Raw genomic sequence first — 17,932 nt, forward strand, 5'->3', positions numbered from 1 at the left:
AATGAGGTCAAAAATAAAGGAAAAACCCTAAGTTACGAGCCAAAAGATGAAGAATTCAACACACCGATACGAGGAGACAGAAACGGAGTCAGAACCGAGAAGAATATTCCAAATTCTCGGTAGAGAATATTCCAAATTCTCGGTAGAGAATCCAAATTCTCGGTAGAGATTATGGGTCGCGACCGAGAATCCAAATTCTCGGTCGCGACACGCTAAATTCTGGCGCCTCTCTCCTTTATTTCAAAGACAAATCAACAGTTCCCCATTCTCGACCAAGAATTTCCATTCTCGGTAAGATCAGAAATTCTGGCAAGCACTACATTCACATGTTTAAATTCCAAAAAACGCGTTCATTCGGGTGGATAGAAACATCTCTTCGCAGCGGATACGACTCTTCACAACGGATACGACCCTTCAATCACGACTCTTCAACATCTATAAATAAAGAGTTGATTCTGAGTTGAAATATGATGAGAGTGAGATTTGTAAGATTAGTGCAGAAGTTATGCAGAAACTCTGACTCAGAAATGAGTCAGAGATTAGATTTCATTTTTGTAAAGCAATCTTGCCGTACACAAGTTGTTTTTTAAATAATTACATACCCAGTAGCATTTAGATTTAGATTAAGATCAATTTATATTAGTTTACATTCTGGTAGTTGACGACCCATCTCTATTCCGAAGATTCAGCGAGAAGATTAAGTAGCGGATTCGACCCACGAGCCTAACAAACTCTAACGAGGTTTGAGGAAAGGATTGACGACCCGGAACTCTCATGTCGTTTGAATGCTTCCATGCTTTTTATTCTCTGTAAACTTGTATCAAATTCATACTTCATCTAATAAAGTTCATGCAATTCAATAAATTTTTATGTAGCACTTATGGTAAATGATCTGAAGTGAGTTCTGGTGTTTTCATTAAAACATAGTTAAATTCAATATCTTTACAAGGAAACTTTGTTGAACACTTGGAAAAATTCATTCTTACAAACGATATGATCGTTAGGTCGGCTTATCGGAAGTAAGAATGAATTTGGTTAAGGTAGCAATCTAACCCGACCGTAGGAGGATTGTCTGCGGTTCAAAGCCTTTTAATTGAAGGAGTTTACGTTATTACACTTTTATAATTTATACAAAGTTTAAAGTTATTTTCTTTGCTTAATGCAAACGAACACAATTATTCCCTTAATTTAAACACTAAACGTTTCTGTTTTGTAATTCATACTCAAAACAAAATTGATTTCTAACACTCTACATATTCTAATCTAATTCTTATTCTATCAATTTCAAAACCAATTTCAAATAACGATTATCTATTTACATAAACCTTAGGTCGTATTTAATCTACACATAAATAAGTTTTTGTTAAAAAGTGTTCCCTGTGGGTTCGATGTCTTTTTATTACGACAAGCGAAACCGTGCACTTGCGAAAATCGCTCAACATTAGGCGAGGACCCACCTTCTATGGATGAAGAGAAGTCGCCGAGGTCAAGACCTCCTTTAGAATGCTTAGTAGACTCCTGTCAAGAACTCTGGACTATAGCTCTCATCATGAGGGACATAGACCTTTTGTGAGGAAGGCCACTTGATTGGTTGCGTTGAGAAAACATGATGAATGTTGTCTAAATAGTTATCCACGCTTAATATACCAAATATTGGATCTGACCCAATAGCTTGATGGATGACCCCGTCTTCAGATGTAGACATGCTGGGGTGGACCCATGGATATACTTTGATGCCAAAAGTGAGGAAAATTGTCAGGAAAAGTGTTCAAAATGAAAATGAAATTTGTCCTAAATAAGGGAAAATGTTTTTTCTTAAAAAGAGTCTCAAAGAGTGAAATTGTCTCGAGGAGCCATAAAACCAATGCAACCTTAGGAAGCAACCTGATGACTGTAAATTGATCCAGGGAGATGAAATACATTCTAATACTATAAATTCATCTAATTGTGTAACCAATCTTAGAAAAATATCAATCTAAATCTCAAATTGCCTATATGATGAAATTACAAAATTATCAAATTTTAGAATGACAATATTTATGTTTTCAACAAATTTAATTAACTACTTTTAATAATAAAAAAAAATAAATACTCAACCTCTCATTAAAAAGATAATACTATTGTTAACACATAATTGAATGGGCTAAAAGATTATTGAGTTTTTACTAAAAAAAAAAACAAATCCTGAAATTAATTTCCAAAAATAGTAATGTAATTATCATTTTAAGAATCCTTCGGGATTTAAATACTGAGAAAAAGAATTCACCAAAACCGAACATAATTTCTTTTTTTTAAATAAAATAAAAAAGGGAGAGGAGAGTTAATTACCGCAGCCGGGAAAACCATTCTCTTCCGGCGGAAACACTGCCGTCGGGAGATCCGGTAGCCGGCGGAGGAAAGAAAAGAAAAAATAATTTAAAAAGAAAATAAAACAAAAGAGAAAAGAAAAGAAAAGACAAGACCCCTCAGCCTAATAAAAGTCTTCTAGACTTAAAATGCCTTGTTGAATCAAAGAAGGAAAAACGAAGTCAGATCGATTTCTACATCTTCAAAGAAGCGTCCAAGCTTAATCAAATCAATATTCAAACCTTGTAATAATTGAATTTCCGGTTTGGATATTGTAGTTTCTGTTTTGATTGATCGATTCGTTTCTTTCTTGCGGGGGAAATGGACGGGTTGATCAGCAAAATAAGGAATTTGGACGCATATCCTAAAATCAATGAGGACTTCTACAGCCGTACACTCTCCGGTGGCGTTATCACTATTGCCTCTTCTATCATCATGCTTCTCCTCTTCATATCCGAGCTTCGTAAGTTAACGAATTCCTTTGCCCCTAGGGTTTTTATTTATTCATGATATTTTGCTTTTAATCTCGATTTTGCATAGTTGCTGCGTTATAATATATGGTCCACTTGATTGGATCTAGGAAGTTGTTAATATTTGCTTGATTGCAGTTGGTAGTAATTTGATATTTGAGAAATTCTAGCCTAGGAAATGATGTTTGTTCGTTCGCTTGGTGTTTATTTTGCTATATACTATTAGAGTTGAGGTTCGTTTGAGTTGAAAATGCATATGGAGCTCTAATCTTTGAGTTGCTGAATATGCATTCTTTGCTTCGAGATTTGCTTCGCTCAGATAGTTAAAACAAGCTTTGAGTGCGTCATTTTTCGGATGACTTGAATTTGGTTACCGAAATTTGGTAAAATCATATAGCGGGCGTTAATTAGCTTGAAAATGTACTCAATAGAATCACCGTAGTGGTTAGATTGGCATTGGCATGCACTAAAAGCTTTACTTGTTTTTCCTCTCACAGATGGAGCATGGTTTTCTAGGATAGTTTTGGATGGAACTCAAATTAGTTAGATTCTGTTGATATATATGAAACTTTTGATTTTAATCTATGAACTCTTTGAACACAAACCAGGAGGTAAGGAATGCATTCCCTCATTTTAAAATCGAACCGAAGGGCTGGGGATAGCTTTAGGGACCAAATAGTATTTCATAATACTTCAAGTAGAGTTCCTTTTTTTGTTCTTTCAACAAATTTCTGCTTTTTTCTTTTTGAATCACAAGTAATTTAAGCTCTTTTTTGCAGAATTATATCTCCATGCTGTAACTGAAACAAAACTTGCAGTGGACACGTCAAGAGGAGAAAAATTGCGCATCAATGTAATTCCTTACTTTCACAAAGACTCTTGAGTTGTTGTGAACTTTTTGACTAGTATAACCTTTAAAGTTTCCCTTTCATTACAATTAGGGTTTGTTATAAACTTCCTTAGGTGTTTTGCTGGTAGTCAGCATCATAATTTTGTGAATTCTTCTGCTTCCTTAAAATATCTGTGCCTTTTGAGATCATGAAATCATTAGATCAAATAGTTTTTGTAATTGTACAAGGTGTTTTATATTTTTTTCAAGAACAATTTACTGCATTATAGGCTAGATATTGTACTTATTGCACTCTTAAGTAATAGATCTATGCCCCGTTGATGCCTGAAAGTGCAGTTTGACGTCACTTTTCCAGCCCTTCCATGTACTATCCTCAGCGTTGATGCCATGGATATCAGTGGAGAGCAGCATCTTGATGTGGTATGTAGCGCAGTACATCCTTTAATTTATCTCTTGTTTGTCTATGTTGTTAACTAGGCAATAGTCTTCTGATTTTGTGAGCATGAAGAGCATGGTATTCGACTTATTATAAACTTTGCGAGAACTACATGTAAATATGTCTTCTTCACCTTGCAGAAACATGATATAATCAAGAAGAGACTAGACCCCCATGGCAGTGTCATAGAAGCACGCCAAGATGGTATTGGAGCTCCAAAGGTTAGCATAAAATTTTGCAATGATTATTTAAGGTTGGGAATGACACTGTAATAAAAAAAATTGTTTAGGTTTCAAGTTGTAGATCAGGTTATTAATTGAGGGGATTTTTGTATTGTAACTATTTATTCTGATCTTAGTAGCTGCGGGTAGAGGATTAGAGAAGTTAAAGTTTAGCATGTCCTTGGAAGAGGATCTTTATCATACATATTAATCTAAAACTTAACAAATTCATCGTGTCCACTGATTACAAAAATCTTCTCTGTTATTTTACTGCTAGTGAGACTGTTATGTTTGTTCTAGTTTATGTACATGACTATATTCTCTGTATCTCCTTTGATGTGACTCATTGCTGTTTCTACTTGGTGCAGATTGAAAAACCTTTGCAGAAGCACGGTGGCAGGCTTGAGCATAATGAGACATATTGTGGTTCCTGCTATGGTGCTGAATCGGTAATTTTATCTTTCATATGAAAATATAATTATTTGATGCCATATCAAATTGTTGAACTGCTATACCACAACAAGAGGAAGGGAGCCTCGATCCCAACTATCTTTTATAAAAAGGAATGCTGGAGCTTGCATCCTATCATGCTAGCTTTCAAAAAGCCTCCAATGGTCCCACTTTTGACTTCTTACTGATGCTAATAATTATATCCTCTAATGATACTCTTCTTTCTTTCTTTCTTTTTTCCAATTTTCTGTTGTTTTACTTACTGAATTCTCCTTTCATAATGCAGTCAGATGATGATTGTTGTAATACATGTGAGGAAGTTCGTGAAGCATATCGAAAGAAAGGCTGGGCCGTGTCAAATCCAGATTTGCTTGACCAGGTTGGTGGCAGTTTTGCAATATAACTTCTATAGCCAAGCACCTTTTGGAATATATTTGATTACATGATTTCTTGATTATGCTTAAAAAAATGAGGTTGAATGAAGGTGTAAATATTACATGTCGTTCTAATTCTCTGGAATGGTACCTTCAATCTTCTTATAATAGATATTTATGGTGGATGCTTACTTATTGTCTTTCTTCATTATTATCTATTCTGCTGTATTTATCAAGTCAGAGCATTTCTAACATCCTCTTTATGGTGGATGCTTACTTATTGTCTTTCTTCATTATTATCTATCCTGCTGTATTTATCAAGTCAGAGCGTTTCCAACATCCTCTTAGTTGGCTTCTTAAGTTAAAATTTAAGGAGGGAGAGTTAAAACCCAACTCCAACAGCCTCTTAGTGACTCCTCAAATCACTAAGAGCCTCTCCGTCCTTTCTATTGTTCAGTAGCCTCTCTCCACTTCTAGTCCCCTCCTTATTTCATTTTTTTATTAATAATTTATTATTGAGGAGTCTCTCTCTCACTATTGGTAAATATAACAATACTTAATAATTTTAATGATAAAATAATAAATAAGGAGCGAATATGAGGAGTATTGTTGGAGATGATATGTATTAGTCACTCCTCAAATCACTAAGAGTCAATTATTTATATTATTTTTGGAGATTGGACTAACTCTTGGAGATGCTCTTAAGAGGTTGCCACCCAGAACAATGCATCAAGCCCGTCGAAATGGGTCATATCCTTTTATGAAAGTTAAAGTTAGATATAGAGTTTTGGTGCATTTTACTTTGATGTGATCAAATACTTTTTGAAAATTTCATATTCATGGTGATGTAATCATTTTGTTTCAAGAAGAAAACTTTAGGTGGCCAAGAACAGTTCAAAAGTTTAATTAACACATTCAACTGACTAGCAAGTTCTGGAAGTTGAATCTTTATTTTGTTAAATGGAATACTTGTTCTTATTTTTGGTAGTTGTATGAAGTAAATGTAGGTTATTTCCCACTCATAAGCTGTACTTATTGGGATTCCTCTGTTTTCTGTGGGAACCACAGTTGCAATCTTTGATGGTAAACAAAATATCAGGATGAATTAATAAGGTGAACTGGATATTTGGACAGAACTGACTCTAAGCATTATAGCATATTACAGGAGACCATATCTACCACAGGATGCATGACCTGCAAGAGTTCATGTTATTAAAGTAGCAATGATATTTGTCCTGTATTCTTTAAATATTTATCTTTTAGATTGTGAATTGTGCAAGTGAACTTTAACTTTTGGACATTTATTTATGTCGTTTATTTTTTAGATTATTCATGTGTGTCTTGGCTGTTTCTTTCTTATGGTGTTTAGTGCAAGAGGGAAGGTTTTCTACAAAGGGTTAAAGATGAAGTAGGTGAAGGATGCAACATATATGGATTCTTGGAAGTTAATAAGGTTGCTGGTAATTTTCATTTTGCACCTGGCAAGAGTTTTCAACAATCAAATGTCCATGTGCACGATCTGCTGGCATTTCAACAGGAGAGTTTTAATGTAAGACATGACGTGTTTTTGACCTAGCTGGAGAAGAAAATTTATTGTTGGAAATTGTGCCTTAGAACAAATGATCATTTTCCCCAAATCTGGTCATCATATGTGATGGATAAGCAATTTGACTAATTTGTAAATGCCTGCAGATAAGCCACAAAATCAATAGGCTAGCATTTGGGGAATATTTTCCAGGTGTTGTGAATCCTCTTGATGGGTAATTCTCTCACAACCCGTTGCCATATCTATTATGCTTGAAACTGGATTTTTTTCCTTCGCTTTACCTGATGGTGTTGGCATATTCCAATTGTTTTAACTTTCAGTGTGCACTGGGAACAACCAACTCCAAGTGGGATGTACCAGTATTTTATCAAGGTTAGTTCTCGTGTATAAATGCCTATTTCTGTTGTTAAGTTTTGCTGCTCAACATTGCAAGTAAATAGAATGTTTGTGTATTCCCAAAGAATTTTAATCAATTCAGATCTTTTATCAGGTTGTACCTACTGTATACACTGATCTTAGTGGGCACACTATCCAGTCAAACCAGGTAGGGATGATTTTAATAATTTTTCAGTATTCATATTTTATATATTAACTTTAAAGCGACATGACGTATATGCATTTTTCCAGTTTTCTGTGACTGAACATTTTAGGGGTGCAGAAGTAGGTTTTCTTCAAACCATTCCTGGAGTTTTCTTCTTTTATGACCTTTCTCCAATTAAGGTAACTTCCTCGTTTGAAAGAGCAACTAAGCAAGTTAAAAATGTGGTGCATCTGTAATGCATGGTGACTAATGAAACCTTCTCCTTCCGTCTTTTCGATCTTTGTATGATTTGTGTATCTGCTTGCATTTTTGCAGGTGACTTTCACAGAAGGGCATGTGTCATTCTTGCACTTCCTAACAAATATGTGCGCTATTGTTGGAGGTAACAAACCTTGCTTCTGAACTCTTGCACCCTTGTTTCTTAGCATAACATTTCTTTGCTGTTTTGACTTGTCCTCTTCATTTATCGGGACTATGTCAATTCCTATGGGGAATAAAAGAACTAGCAATTGTTCTTCTATTTTTTCTTTCTTTAAAAAAACAAATGTTATATCCAATTGCCAATTTGGGTTTTGGAGATAAATGCCTCAAGAACCTTCGTTATGGGTTAAATTGCAATTGGGGTTTGGCAATAAAATATTAAAATGTGTCAAGAAACCTTCTTGATGGGTTAAATTTTTCCTCATTAGTAATTTTTCGTTGTACTGGTTGGATTTGTACATAACATGTAATTATCCCTGTGTTTAGGGGTTTTCACTGTTTCGGGAATACTGGATTCATTTGTATATCACGGTCAAAAGGCAATAAAGAAGAAGATGGAAATTGGTAAATTTAGCTGATAACATGTATATCTGATTGGCTCTGGGTGGCTGCTGAATCTGGTTGTTTTGTCGACATCTGGCTTCTCAAATATAATCGAGTTGGACGAACCCCGCAACTAACGGTTAGTCTATGATTCCTGATGTATGTTCAATGGGGTAGATCATATTTTAGTTCATCTTATATGTGCAGTGAAATGATTCTCCAATTCTCATTATGGTTTAAGTGTATTCTAACTGTTGATCATTGTGAACGGGAGATTTTCATTGTTTTGTTAGATGAGAAAAGTCCGGAAGAATTTTTTTAGTGAGAATGGGAAAGAAAACAATCACGAATTTTGCTGGTTTGTTTGGAATTCATTTTAAATTTTGGAAGTGTCCATATGTTATTGGGTATGAACTTATTAATATTGTGTAAACCATTCAATTTCTAGTTGCTTGGTAGAAATACTTCTACTCATGCTTGGAAGAATGAATGATTCTGCCTGTGTTTCTATCGCACTAGAAACATTATGGTTATTAAATTTTATTTCGGGAAATGAATTTTTTTGAACTTTACATTATTTCGGGCGAACCTTGGCGCAACGGTAAACATTGTTCAAGTCTTGGGAGCGGCCTCTTGCAAAAAAAAAAAAAAAGGCAGGGGAAGGCTTGCCCCCAATACACCCTTGTGGTGGGACCCTTCCCCGGACCCTCGCTTAGCGGGAACGCGTAGTGCACCGGGCCGCCCTTTGTGAAGGTAATATAGATATTTGATATTTGATAGATATTTGATCATAAGTTTTGGTGATATAGATAAAATGGAGGCCGTGACGTAGACAAACTTTTCAAGTTATAATTTTGTTTTTTTTGTTTTTATTTTCCAAATTTTTGTTCATTTGGATTTTAATGTTTTGGTAATGTAAAGTTTAAGATTTTTTATGTCACGAAATGGAGTTTAGGAGCGATAGTGTTAGTAGCGCTATAATTTAGATATAATCTATATATTTACCAGCTTATGGTTTAATCTGCTATGTTATCAACCTGTCATTAAATGATACTCCCTCCATTCCATTATATAGGTCATCCCTCCATTCCATTATATAGGTCATTCTAGCAAATTAGTTTTTTCCCTAAATATAAGTCATTCTAGGATTCCGAGAACTTTTAGTTTAGTTTTTTGGTCCACATATTAAATTTTTTGTATTGGTACATGTGTTTTTTAATATTCCAATGTTTATTCTCCAATAGTGACATGAGAGAGAATTTTTTTTAGTTAACCAATATTTTTCTTAATTTGTGTGAAATACCCTAGAATGACTTATATAATGGAATGAAGGGAGTATAAACTTAAGTGAAATAATAAACTTAGGTCAAAAAGCAAAAGCATATTGAGGCCTCTTTTTATTACTATAATTTTGTAGATTAAGTCCTTGATCGTTCAGTGTATGGGCATTGAATCATCAATTAATTAATTATTAGTGTGTAAATTAAGCTTTTTTCCTCATAAAATTTGTATATATTAACTCTTAATTAAAAAGTATTTTATTTATTTTATCCGTATTTGAAATTTGTAAATATGTATTTTTAATAGTTTGAAGAATAGTTTTTATTTATAGGTTTGATGTGACTATATATATATAAAAGCTGTAAAACTATTATGTAATTTCAAATGCAGATACATTACATAAGTATGTAATACTCTTTTAATTGAATTTGATGTTTACAAAAACATTTAATCAAAGGACTATAATTAATTGAAGGGGTAATGTATGAAATTGGAGGATCAGGATGGCACAAAATAGAACGAAGAAATATGCTTATAGTAAAAACAAAGGAAAAAAAAAAAGATATTTGTTAAAAATACATGTTGATATTTGGAAAAAAAAAATGCCATTTTGGATGGTCCTCGATGTTTAATGAGTTGAGAGCTCTTTTTGTAGTGAAAATGTACTGAATTATTTTTTCACTACTAGGTGTAAACAAAACCGAACTTACCGCAAAGGGATCTGAAAGGAAAGGGTTGTTTCACCAATATAAGAACATGTAACTTTTTAATTAAGCGATATGGGATGTCTATTACACCTAGTTATGTCCGAAATCATTTGGAGCACAAAGTAAATAATCACATCAGACTACATTGATACCATATGAATAAAGATCAAGGTAATTCGTTTTAAAATATATTTTAAAGGATGAAAGTTTCACAAGAGTTAACCTTTGCTGTAACTAAATTCCAAATGAAAAAGATATTTTAAAAGATGAAGGTTTCACAAGAGTTAACCTTTGCTGTAATTAAATTCCAAATAAAATTGTCTAAATCAGGGTAAATAGAGAGATGAAAATGAGGATTGTCTCACTACTGAAATGATTGAGTCATATGTCCACTTTCTGTATCTCAGGGCCCAACTTTGATGTATTAAAAAAGTTCTAACAAGAAGCAAAAATACATGTTTCGGACTCAACTTTGTGAGTATAGAAAAAATATTACAAGGGAATCAATTTAAAATAACAAGTCTTTAAAAATTGTAATAAAAGTTTTTTTTCTTTGCAATTACAACTCCTAAAAAAATGGTATATATATCTACAAATGGTGGAGATTAAAATCATCGTAAGACTTAGATTTAATAAACATGGATCTAATGATGATTGACCAAATTCACTTGTCCTATGAAATTTGTCATCCAATCAGCCTCTCGGTTGCCCTTATGGTAAGTATGCACAACTCGAAACATTCAATCCCGAGTAAGGAAGTCACAACCTTTTTTAGTGATCCAACGATAGCGATTTCTATTAGAACTGTCCTTGTTCAACGAACGTTCAACTACCTGAGAGTCTAACTCTATCACAACAACCCTTTGTTAACCTTTTTCCAAACAATTTCCATATCGAAATATAAACCCCAAATCTTTGAGAGCATAACAATATAAAAGTCAAGGTTCATTAAAAAAATCAAATAACGTTAAAGAGAAACATGTTTTGCGGATAGAAAGAATATATTAAATAAATAAATAAAAATTCATAATTTTTAAAAAAACTTTTCATGAAAGCTTTAAAAAACTAATATTTTCATAAAAAAAAGCAGAGATTGTTCATAAATCGAACCAAATAATATATTCTTTTTGTTGTTTGAATTAAAAAGCTGATTCAAATAGGGAAACCAATAATCTTAAAGCATTTTCAAGAGACTCTTAACTCACTTTTTACATTAATATAAATAATTTGTTGTTATTAAAACATGCGTTATCTCCAATAATATTCTTCATACTCACTCATTATTTATTTTTTATAACTAAAATTATTTTCTATTGTTATATTTATCAATATGGATAGTAGAAAACTCACACTAATAAATTATTAATAAAAATAAAATAAAAATAAAAGGCTCTGGTGCCTTTTGGTTCATGGAATTGAATAGAATAACTATTCTAATAAATAGAATAGAATAGATATTAGTTAGGAATAATTATTTTTATGTTTGGTTGAATGAATGAGATAAGATGAAATAATTAATTTTTTGTTATTATCAATAAGTGTAATTTCTTATTTGTTTTAAAATTTTAATTATTAGCATCAATTATTCAAATATTTAATATATACTATTTAAAGAAATCGTAAAAATGAAAGTAAAAATGAAAATATAAGAAAAACAATGAAAACGAAAAAAAAAACTAGTCTTAGAAATAGCTATTCCAAGGTTAAAATGAAGGATAGCTATTCTATGCAAATAATCAACCAAATGTAGGAATAACTATTTCATTCCCTCCGTATTCTATGAACCAAACACACAAGTAGTGATTTGAGAATAAACTAAGGGGTGTTTATTTTGGGGTTTTCAGAAAAGGATAAGAGAAAGAATAGATTTCATTCATTTTGTTAGTATTTATTTTACTAATACAATCATTTACTTTACCCATTTTTAAATTTAGATTTAAACTAAACTCTCCCATTATCTCAACTCGAGGTTTTCTATCCTCTTTCATCCTTATAAAATTCTACTTAGGTGTCGTTTGATAAAACTGAAAATTAAGTGCTGAAAAAATAAATACTGAATTTTAAGTGTTAAATATTATAAATGCTGAAATTATTAAATGATATAAGTGTTTGATTTCAAAGCATATCTATTCTAAATATATAGCTTTATATCTATAGCTTTATATCTTATAGAAGATAGATAAGCTTATCAGCTATATAGCTTGGACAGTCAATCCAGTACAGATTCGAACCAGATCCAGATAGTCGGCCCCTCTGTCTATTAGTTCAAGCGATAAATATTAAAAATAAATGTTGAGTATTAAAATATTAGTTAATAATGTTCAACTTAAAATTTTAAGTTAAATAATTTGACTTATCAAAATAAGTGATATGTAGCTTAATTGAATAATTTAAATGGTTAATAAAAAGGCATTATCAAACACACTTAAACTAAATAAGTGCTTAATTTATTAATTTAAGTGATTTTTATTGTTATCAAACAAGGGCTTAGTTTCTATTTTACTTTTTATTTTTTTATTTGATTCTTATACTTCTTTTAGTTTTGGACAAATTTCACATTTGATACTTGTATTTATTTATTTTTACCTTCCCAAAAAATAGCTTTGACCAATTTTTTTATTTTATCATATTATTTCAGTTTTAATATTTATTTTTAGTTATTTTTAAATAATTACTTTTTTAAAACATGATTTTTATGCATTTTGCTTGATTAATTTTATTTGATTTAATGGTTGAAGTAATTGATTTTAATTCCTATAATTACATGTGCTTAATTTACTAATGCAGAACATGTATATATATAAAAAATGTTGTTAAAAAAATCAATAATTTTTCTCATTTGAATTAAACAACCACAAGTGGTGAAGCTCTTAGCCTAGTGGTTGGGAGCTTACCTATGTCTTGGGAGGTCATGGGTTCGAATCACATCCGGGTCTGGTCAGGGCCGAGCCTGAGATTTTAGGGACCTAAGGGCGAATAACCAAATGAGGGATCTAATAAATAAAGTGCAAGTAAAAAATAAATTATGAAAATTAAGTATGCATAGAAAAATTTCTTTCAAAGTGATATTTTTTCTATTACACTTAACAAACGATCTAATAAAAACATATTTGATATGGAAAAAACATTTTATATCACTTTAATTACTCAGTTTCTCATACAAAATAATGTCTGTGAGCATTTTTAGATGCAAAATCACTAATAATATTGTCTACATCAATATTTTCTAACATGCTTCTCTCAATACATAAAAAGACTAGATTATTTAAATTTTTCTATGACATTAATGATCTCAAATAACTTTTTCAATAATTTTAACTTCTAAAAACTTATTTTCAGCAAATGTAACCGTTACTAGCATATTTAAAAGGATTCGAAAAACAATTGAAATATTTGGATAGCAGTATGTTGTTTTGACAAACTCAAGAAATTCAAATGCTGACATTGCTAAAACCAATTTTAGTTTTTATGTATTTGACATTTTAAGAAATTCTTTTTAGAATATCGGATAGTTGTAAATAGTTAGTCTAATCATGACTAATATGTAACTTACGCATACTTATACTTATGTATCTTTTTTTTTAATCTGAGTAAAATTAAAAGCCTACTACTATAATTGGGCCCTCCTTCATCATTGGGCCCTGGGCAGGCGCCCCTCCTGCCCATGCTCAGGGACGGTCCTGGGTCTAGTGGAGATTTTTCTTTCTTCTTTAATGTAAGCGCATTGTGCGCAATTTTTTTGAATTAAACAACCACAAAAAGAATCAAAAGTATATCATTCCATTTCTGGAACAGATGCAAATATACCGATAAATTCAGGATCATTCCTTTCATTTCTCACTGTTACCTTTCTTACTTCATTTTCGATTATCCCTACATAAATCAAACCCTCCCAAAAAAAAAAAACTTTTAAAGTTAAGATGTTCTTACATACACCTCAAAATTTAATTTAACAACTTAACCTCTAAAATTGCTCTTAATTATTTAATGAGATTCCCGTTAATAACAGAATATATAGACCCTAAACATAGGCTATAACTATAGATGAATATATATATATATATATATATATATATATATAGGCTCTAACTATAAAATTGGATAGAGAGTGGGTCACAAAGCAATCATAAAAGTTAACAAGTATGCTCCAATAAACATCAAAATCAAAATAGAGTAATGGGTTATATATTAATCCAATTAATAATTATTAATTAATAATTTGGGAAGTGGTTTAAAATCAATTATTATTTTAACTAAACATATCATTTTCTCAGGTATAAGTTATAACCATTCCTTTTTCCATCTTATCAACTTGGTTTTAGATTAACTATAATAATACCCAACATGAAAATAAGAAAAGAAACAAAAAGTTGTTTGTTTGATAGTTTAATTCATCATCTAAAATTAAATAATTAGTTTTATAACTGATTAATCATATCACTTCAATTTTTTTAACTAAATTAAAGAAATAGTTCACCTATATTTGATATTTCATGTTGTACATTATCAAGAAAAATATCTTTAAAATAAACACCTATGTTTACTTTATATTTCTTTATATTATCACTTACTTATCTAAAGGTTATTTATCATTATATTTGGTATTTTATTTAGGAAAGAGTATAAGAAAATTTGGATTAATTGTACCTCTAGTTGTTCAATTATTAGAAATTAAATAGAGATATCATAAATCTTGAATTTTGAACGAGAAGGTCGTTTTAATGTGGAAATTTAAAAATAAAAATATTTTTTTCTGTTAAAAAATTGCCACCTGAAAAATAAGAAAAAAAAATATGTTTTTATAAAAAATTAAATATAATTTTTTATTTTTTTATTCTCCATGTGTTAAATTTTGATTAATACATGTGATATCAGACTATTATTTGAGAATACATGTGAATCAATGAGGCAATCCTACCCACAAGAGTAACTGGCAGGTGGCCCAGACAAATAGGATCTTAAAGAACGTGCACACTCTGACTCCCATTTCACGTTGGAATTAGCGAAATGACAGGCCATCCCATTAAGACACTGCCACATGGTCTCAGGCTCGTCCCTGAGCATGGGCAGGAGGGGCGCTTGCCCAGGGCCCATGGATGAAAGTGACCCAATAATAGTAATGTATGGTACTATTATAGGCTTTTAAACTATACTTAATTAATTTCAAAAAGAAAATATATTTTGATTAAAAACATTGTCATAAGATTCTTTCCAAATTAAAAATATTGGCATTAGATTAAATTCAAAAAGAAATTATACTTGATTAAAAACATCACATTCTTTCCAAATTTCTTAATAAAAATATTGACATCAATTCCCTCATTTATCTCAAAGTCTTTTCATAATTATCTCTCCCACCCATTATTCCTAACAAAATTTCTAATTTATCTCTCCCGTCTTTGCAAAACTCTATCAGATTCTGATTTACTTGGTCTTCAGAGGCAACTTGGGAGAAACGCATCAAAATCTTCCAATTTCAAGAACTTAGCCGCTAAAGCCCGTTAAGTGAGATGATTTTCAAATTTGGTTTTTCATTTTTCAATTATTATACTTTATGTCCTAAAGAGCATAAAATCTATTAAAACTATTTCATAATCTATTAAATTTGAAAATTTTGCATTCAGAAATGCTCATGGGCATCATTTTGTATAAGAAATTTGATACTTAGAGGAATATAAAATGTTTTTTCATATGAAATGTTTTATTAGATTGTTTGGTAAATGAAACAAAAAAAAATGTCATTTTTAAGTAATATTCTTTTATACAATTGACTTTTCTACTTTTATTTTTACTTGTACTTATTTATTAGGGCATCAATTGGTAACTCGCCCCTAGGCCTCTAAAATCTCAGGATCGGCCCTGCGTGGTCTCCTGCTTGAATCTAAGGAACAAATGTTGAATTTGTTATAAATACGAGGCACGCAATATTCAAACGGTACTCACTCATTCATCACATCAATTGTTGCAATTAGTGGATCCATCAATATAATTTTGGTATTCATCACATCAATTGGTGCAGTGAGCGTGAAATAAATAGATTTGCACCATGACTCAAATGAACAACTTTGTAGTCTAGCGAAACCCAATCATTCATTCTTCTCCAGCTCCACCGATTGGGAATCGAAGTTTAGTAAACACAACAATAACCTAATAGATCTAATACAGATCACTTGAGCATTAGACCAGTACACAAAATCATGTTTGGGCGCCCTGGAGCATGACCAACGAAGGTTCATGGATGAAATCGCGAAAAATCTTATTTACAATATAGACTCGGTTCAGGAGTCTACAAATTTCCTCATGAGTGAGCATGCGACACATATGAAGGTCGTAAAGGCAGAGTTGAAGGAGGCAAGGGAAGCCAACAAGTAAGAAGATAGACACGGCTTTATTGCATGTTCTAACGGACATGATACATTATATCATCCGCACATGCCCTAAAAAGGGAAACATGTTTGCGGATTCCCAACAGAACGTGTACCGATGGTCATCTAAGGATGGAGAATCTAGCCCCACACACCGAAGGTTTCACCATTCACTTACACTTTCTAAACATCACCATTGTTCTAACGAATCTAGATCTCTCAAGAGGAGGAATGTTATCCGCCAAAGTTCAGCCGAGTATCGTCTTCGACATTATAAGGAAAACCAAATCAAAACTTTGGGACCAAGAGCTAACGATTGACGGTACCCTAAACCAAATCCAAAGGTGGAGGATGATGATGGTACACTCTTTAAGGAGGAAACGTATAATCTCATCTGAAAGGAACTCCGAAATGCTATGGTAGACGCAGGGATCGATTCCCCGATACCAGAAATAACGGATGTTAGCACACCACTTTGTGCTAAGATTATGGACAAACCCATGTCCAAAAGGTTCAAATATCCAACACTGATAAAATACAAGGGGATGAATGTAAATAACTTTAGCCGAGCTCTAGAGATCACTATAGCCACATATATATTCATGTGCCGACTCTTCCCTCATGCTTAAAGAATCTGTAATATATTGGTATGACCAACTCCTTCTAGGATCTATATGGACGTTTAAACAAATGGAAAATAAGTTTTCTGAACACTTCATCATGTCTATCCCTAAAAGTAAGACTATCCATGATTTGAATTACTTGGTTAGGAGCCTCATGAAACCCTTCCTGAGTGGGTAGAAAGATTCCAAAGAACCGCAATACAGATTTGTCAACTGAATATACACGGAGTTATGGAAGTTGTGGCTTCTAATCGCATCAGGAAAGATCTATCCAAAGAGTTAACTACTAGACAACCCAAAACTTTCATATATCTAATTTAGCGGGCCAGAGATTTTGTAAAGTTGGATGGGCACCACCTAAATCCCTTGCTAAAGGATAGATTAAGACTAGTAAACGCTCTAAAAGAGTCTAGAAATATTAGAGTCGGGGATCATCAAAGGTCAAGATAACAAGTTAATCGAAGCTTTACTCCCTAAACCTCTATTGGGTAGAGAAAAATAGATAGCACATTCAATACCCACCAAATCTAAAATCTTATGGTCACCGCCATAATGGAACATATTGTGAGTTCCATAAAAGTGAAGGTTATGACATGGAGGACTACAGAGCTTAATAAGATGGCAGAGCAAGGTAAACTAGATAAATTTTTGAAAACCCTTGAGAAGGCACCTAAGCAACATGACCGATGTCCGACCTAGAAGGGTCATTAATGTCATTGCTGGTGGCACGTAAGAAGATCGTTCAGTAAAGAGAAAAAGAATTTGAGAAGATAGGGAGAGATTATCTGAGTCTAAATTGGAGTTCACCTCAGGTACATTAAAAATCCTCCTAAAGTAATTATGCGATGATGCTTTAGTAATAGAGGTGTTGATTAAGGACTTTCAAGTCCATTGAGTTTTTGTTGACATATGGAGTTT

General features: G+C 32.2%; 1 protein-coding gene across 1 annotated transcript; it reads left to right on the plus strand.

Moving 5' to 3' along the window:
- The first annotated feature begins 2,461 nt into the window (after positions 1–2,461).
- On the plus strand, positions 2,462–8,399 carry LOC136200541 (uncharacterized). Its single transcript, XM_065990908.1, has 13 exons — positions 2,462–2,809; positions 3,596–3,669; positions 4,003–4,086; positions 4,243–4,323; positions 4,692–4,772; positions 5,060–5,152; positions 6,517–6,696; positions 6,840–6,907; positions 7,014–7,065; positions 7,184–7,237; positions 7,321–7,413; positions 7,550–7,616; positions 7,982–8,399. Exons 1-13 carry the CDS (start codon positions 2,668–2,670, stop codon positions 8,071–8,073), a joined length of 1,161 nt encoding a protein of 386 aa, XP_065846980.1. The 5' UTR covers positions 2,462–2,667; the 3' UTR covers positions 8,074–8,399.
- Positions 8,400–17,932: the final 9,533 nt, after the last annotated feature.

Source organism: Euphorbia lathyris, chromosome 7 (genome assembly GCF_963576675.1).
Source record: "Euphorbia lathyris chromosome 7, ddEupLath1.1, whole genome shotgun sequence".
Classification (NCBI taxonomy): domain Eukaryota; kingdom Viridiplantae; phylum Streptophyta; class Magnoliopsida; order Malpighiales; family Euphorbiaceae; genus Euphorbia; species Euphorbia lathyris.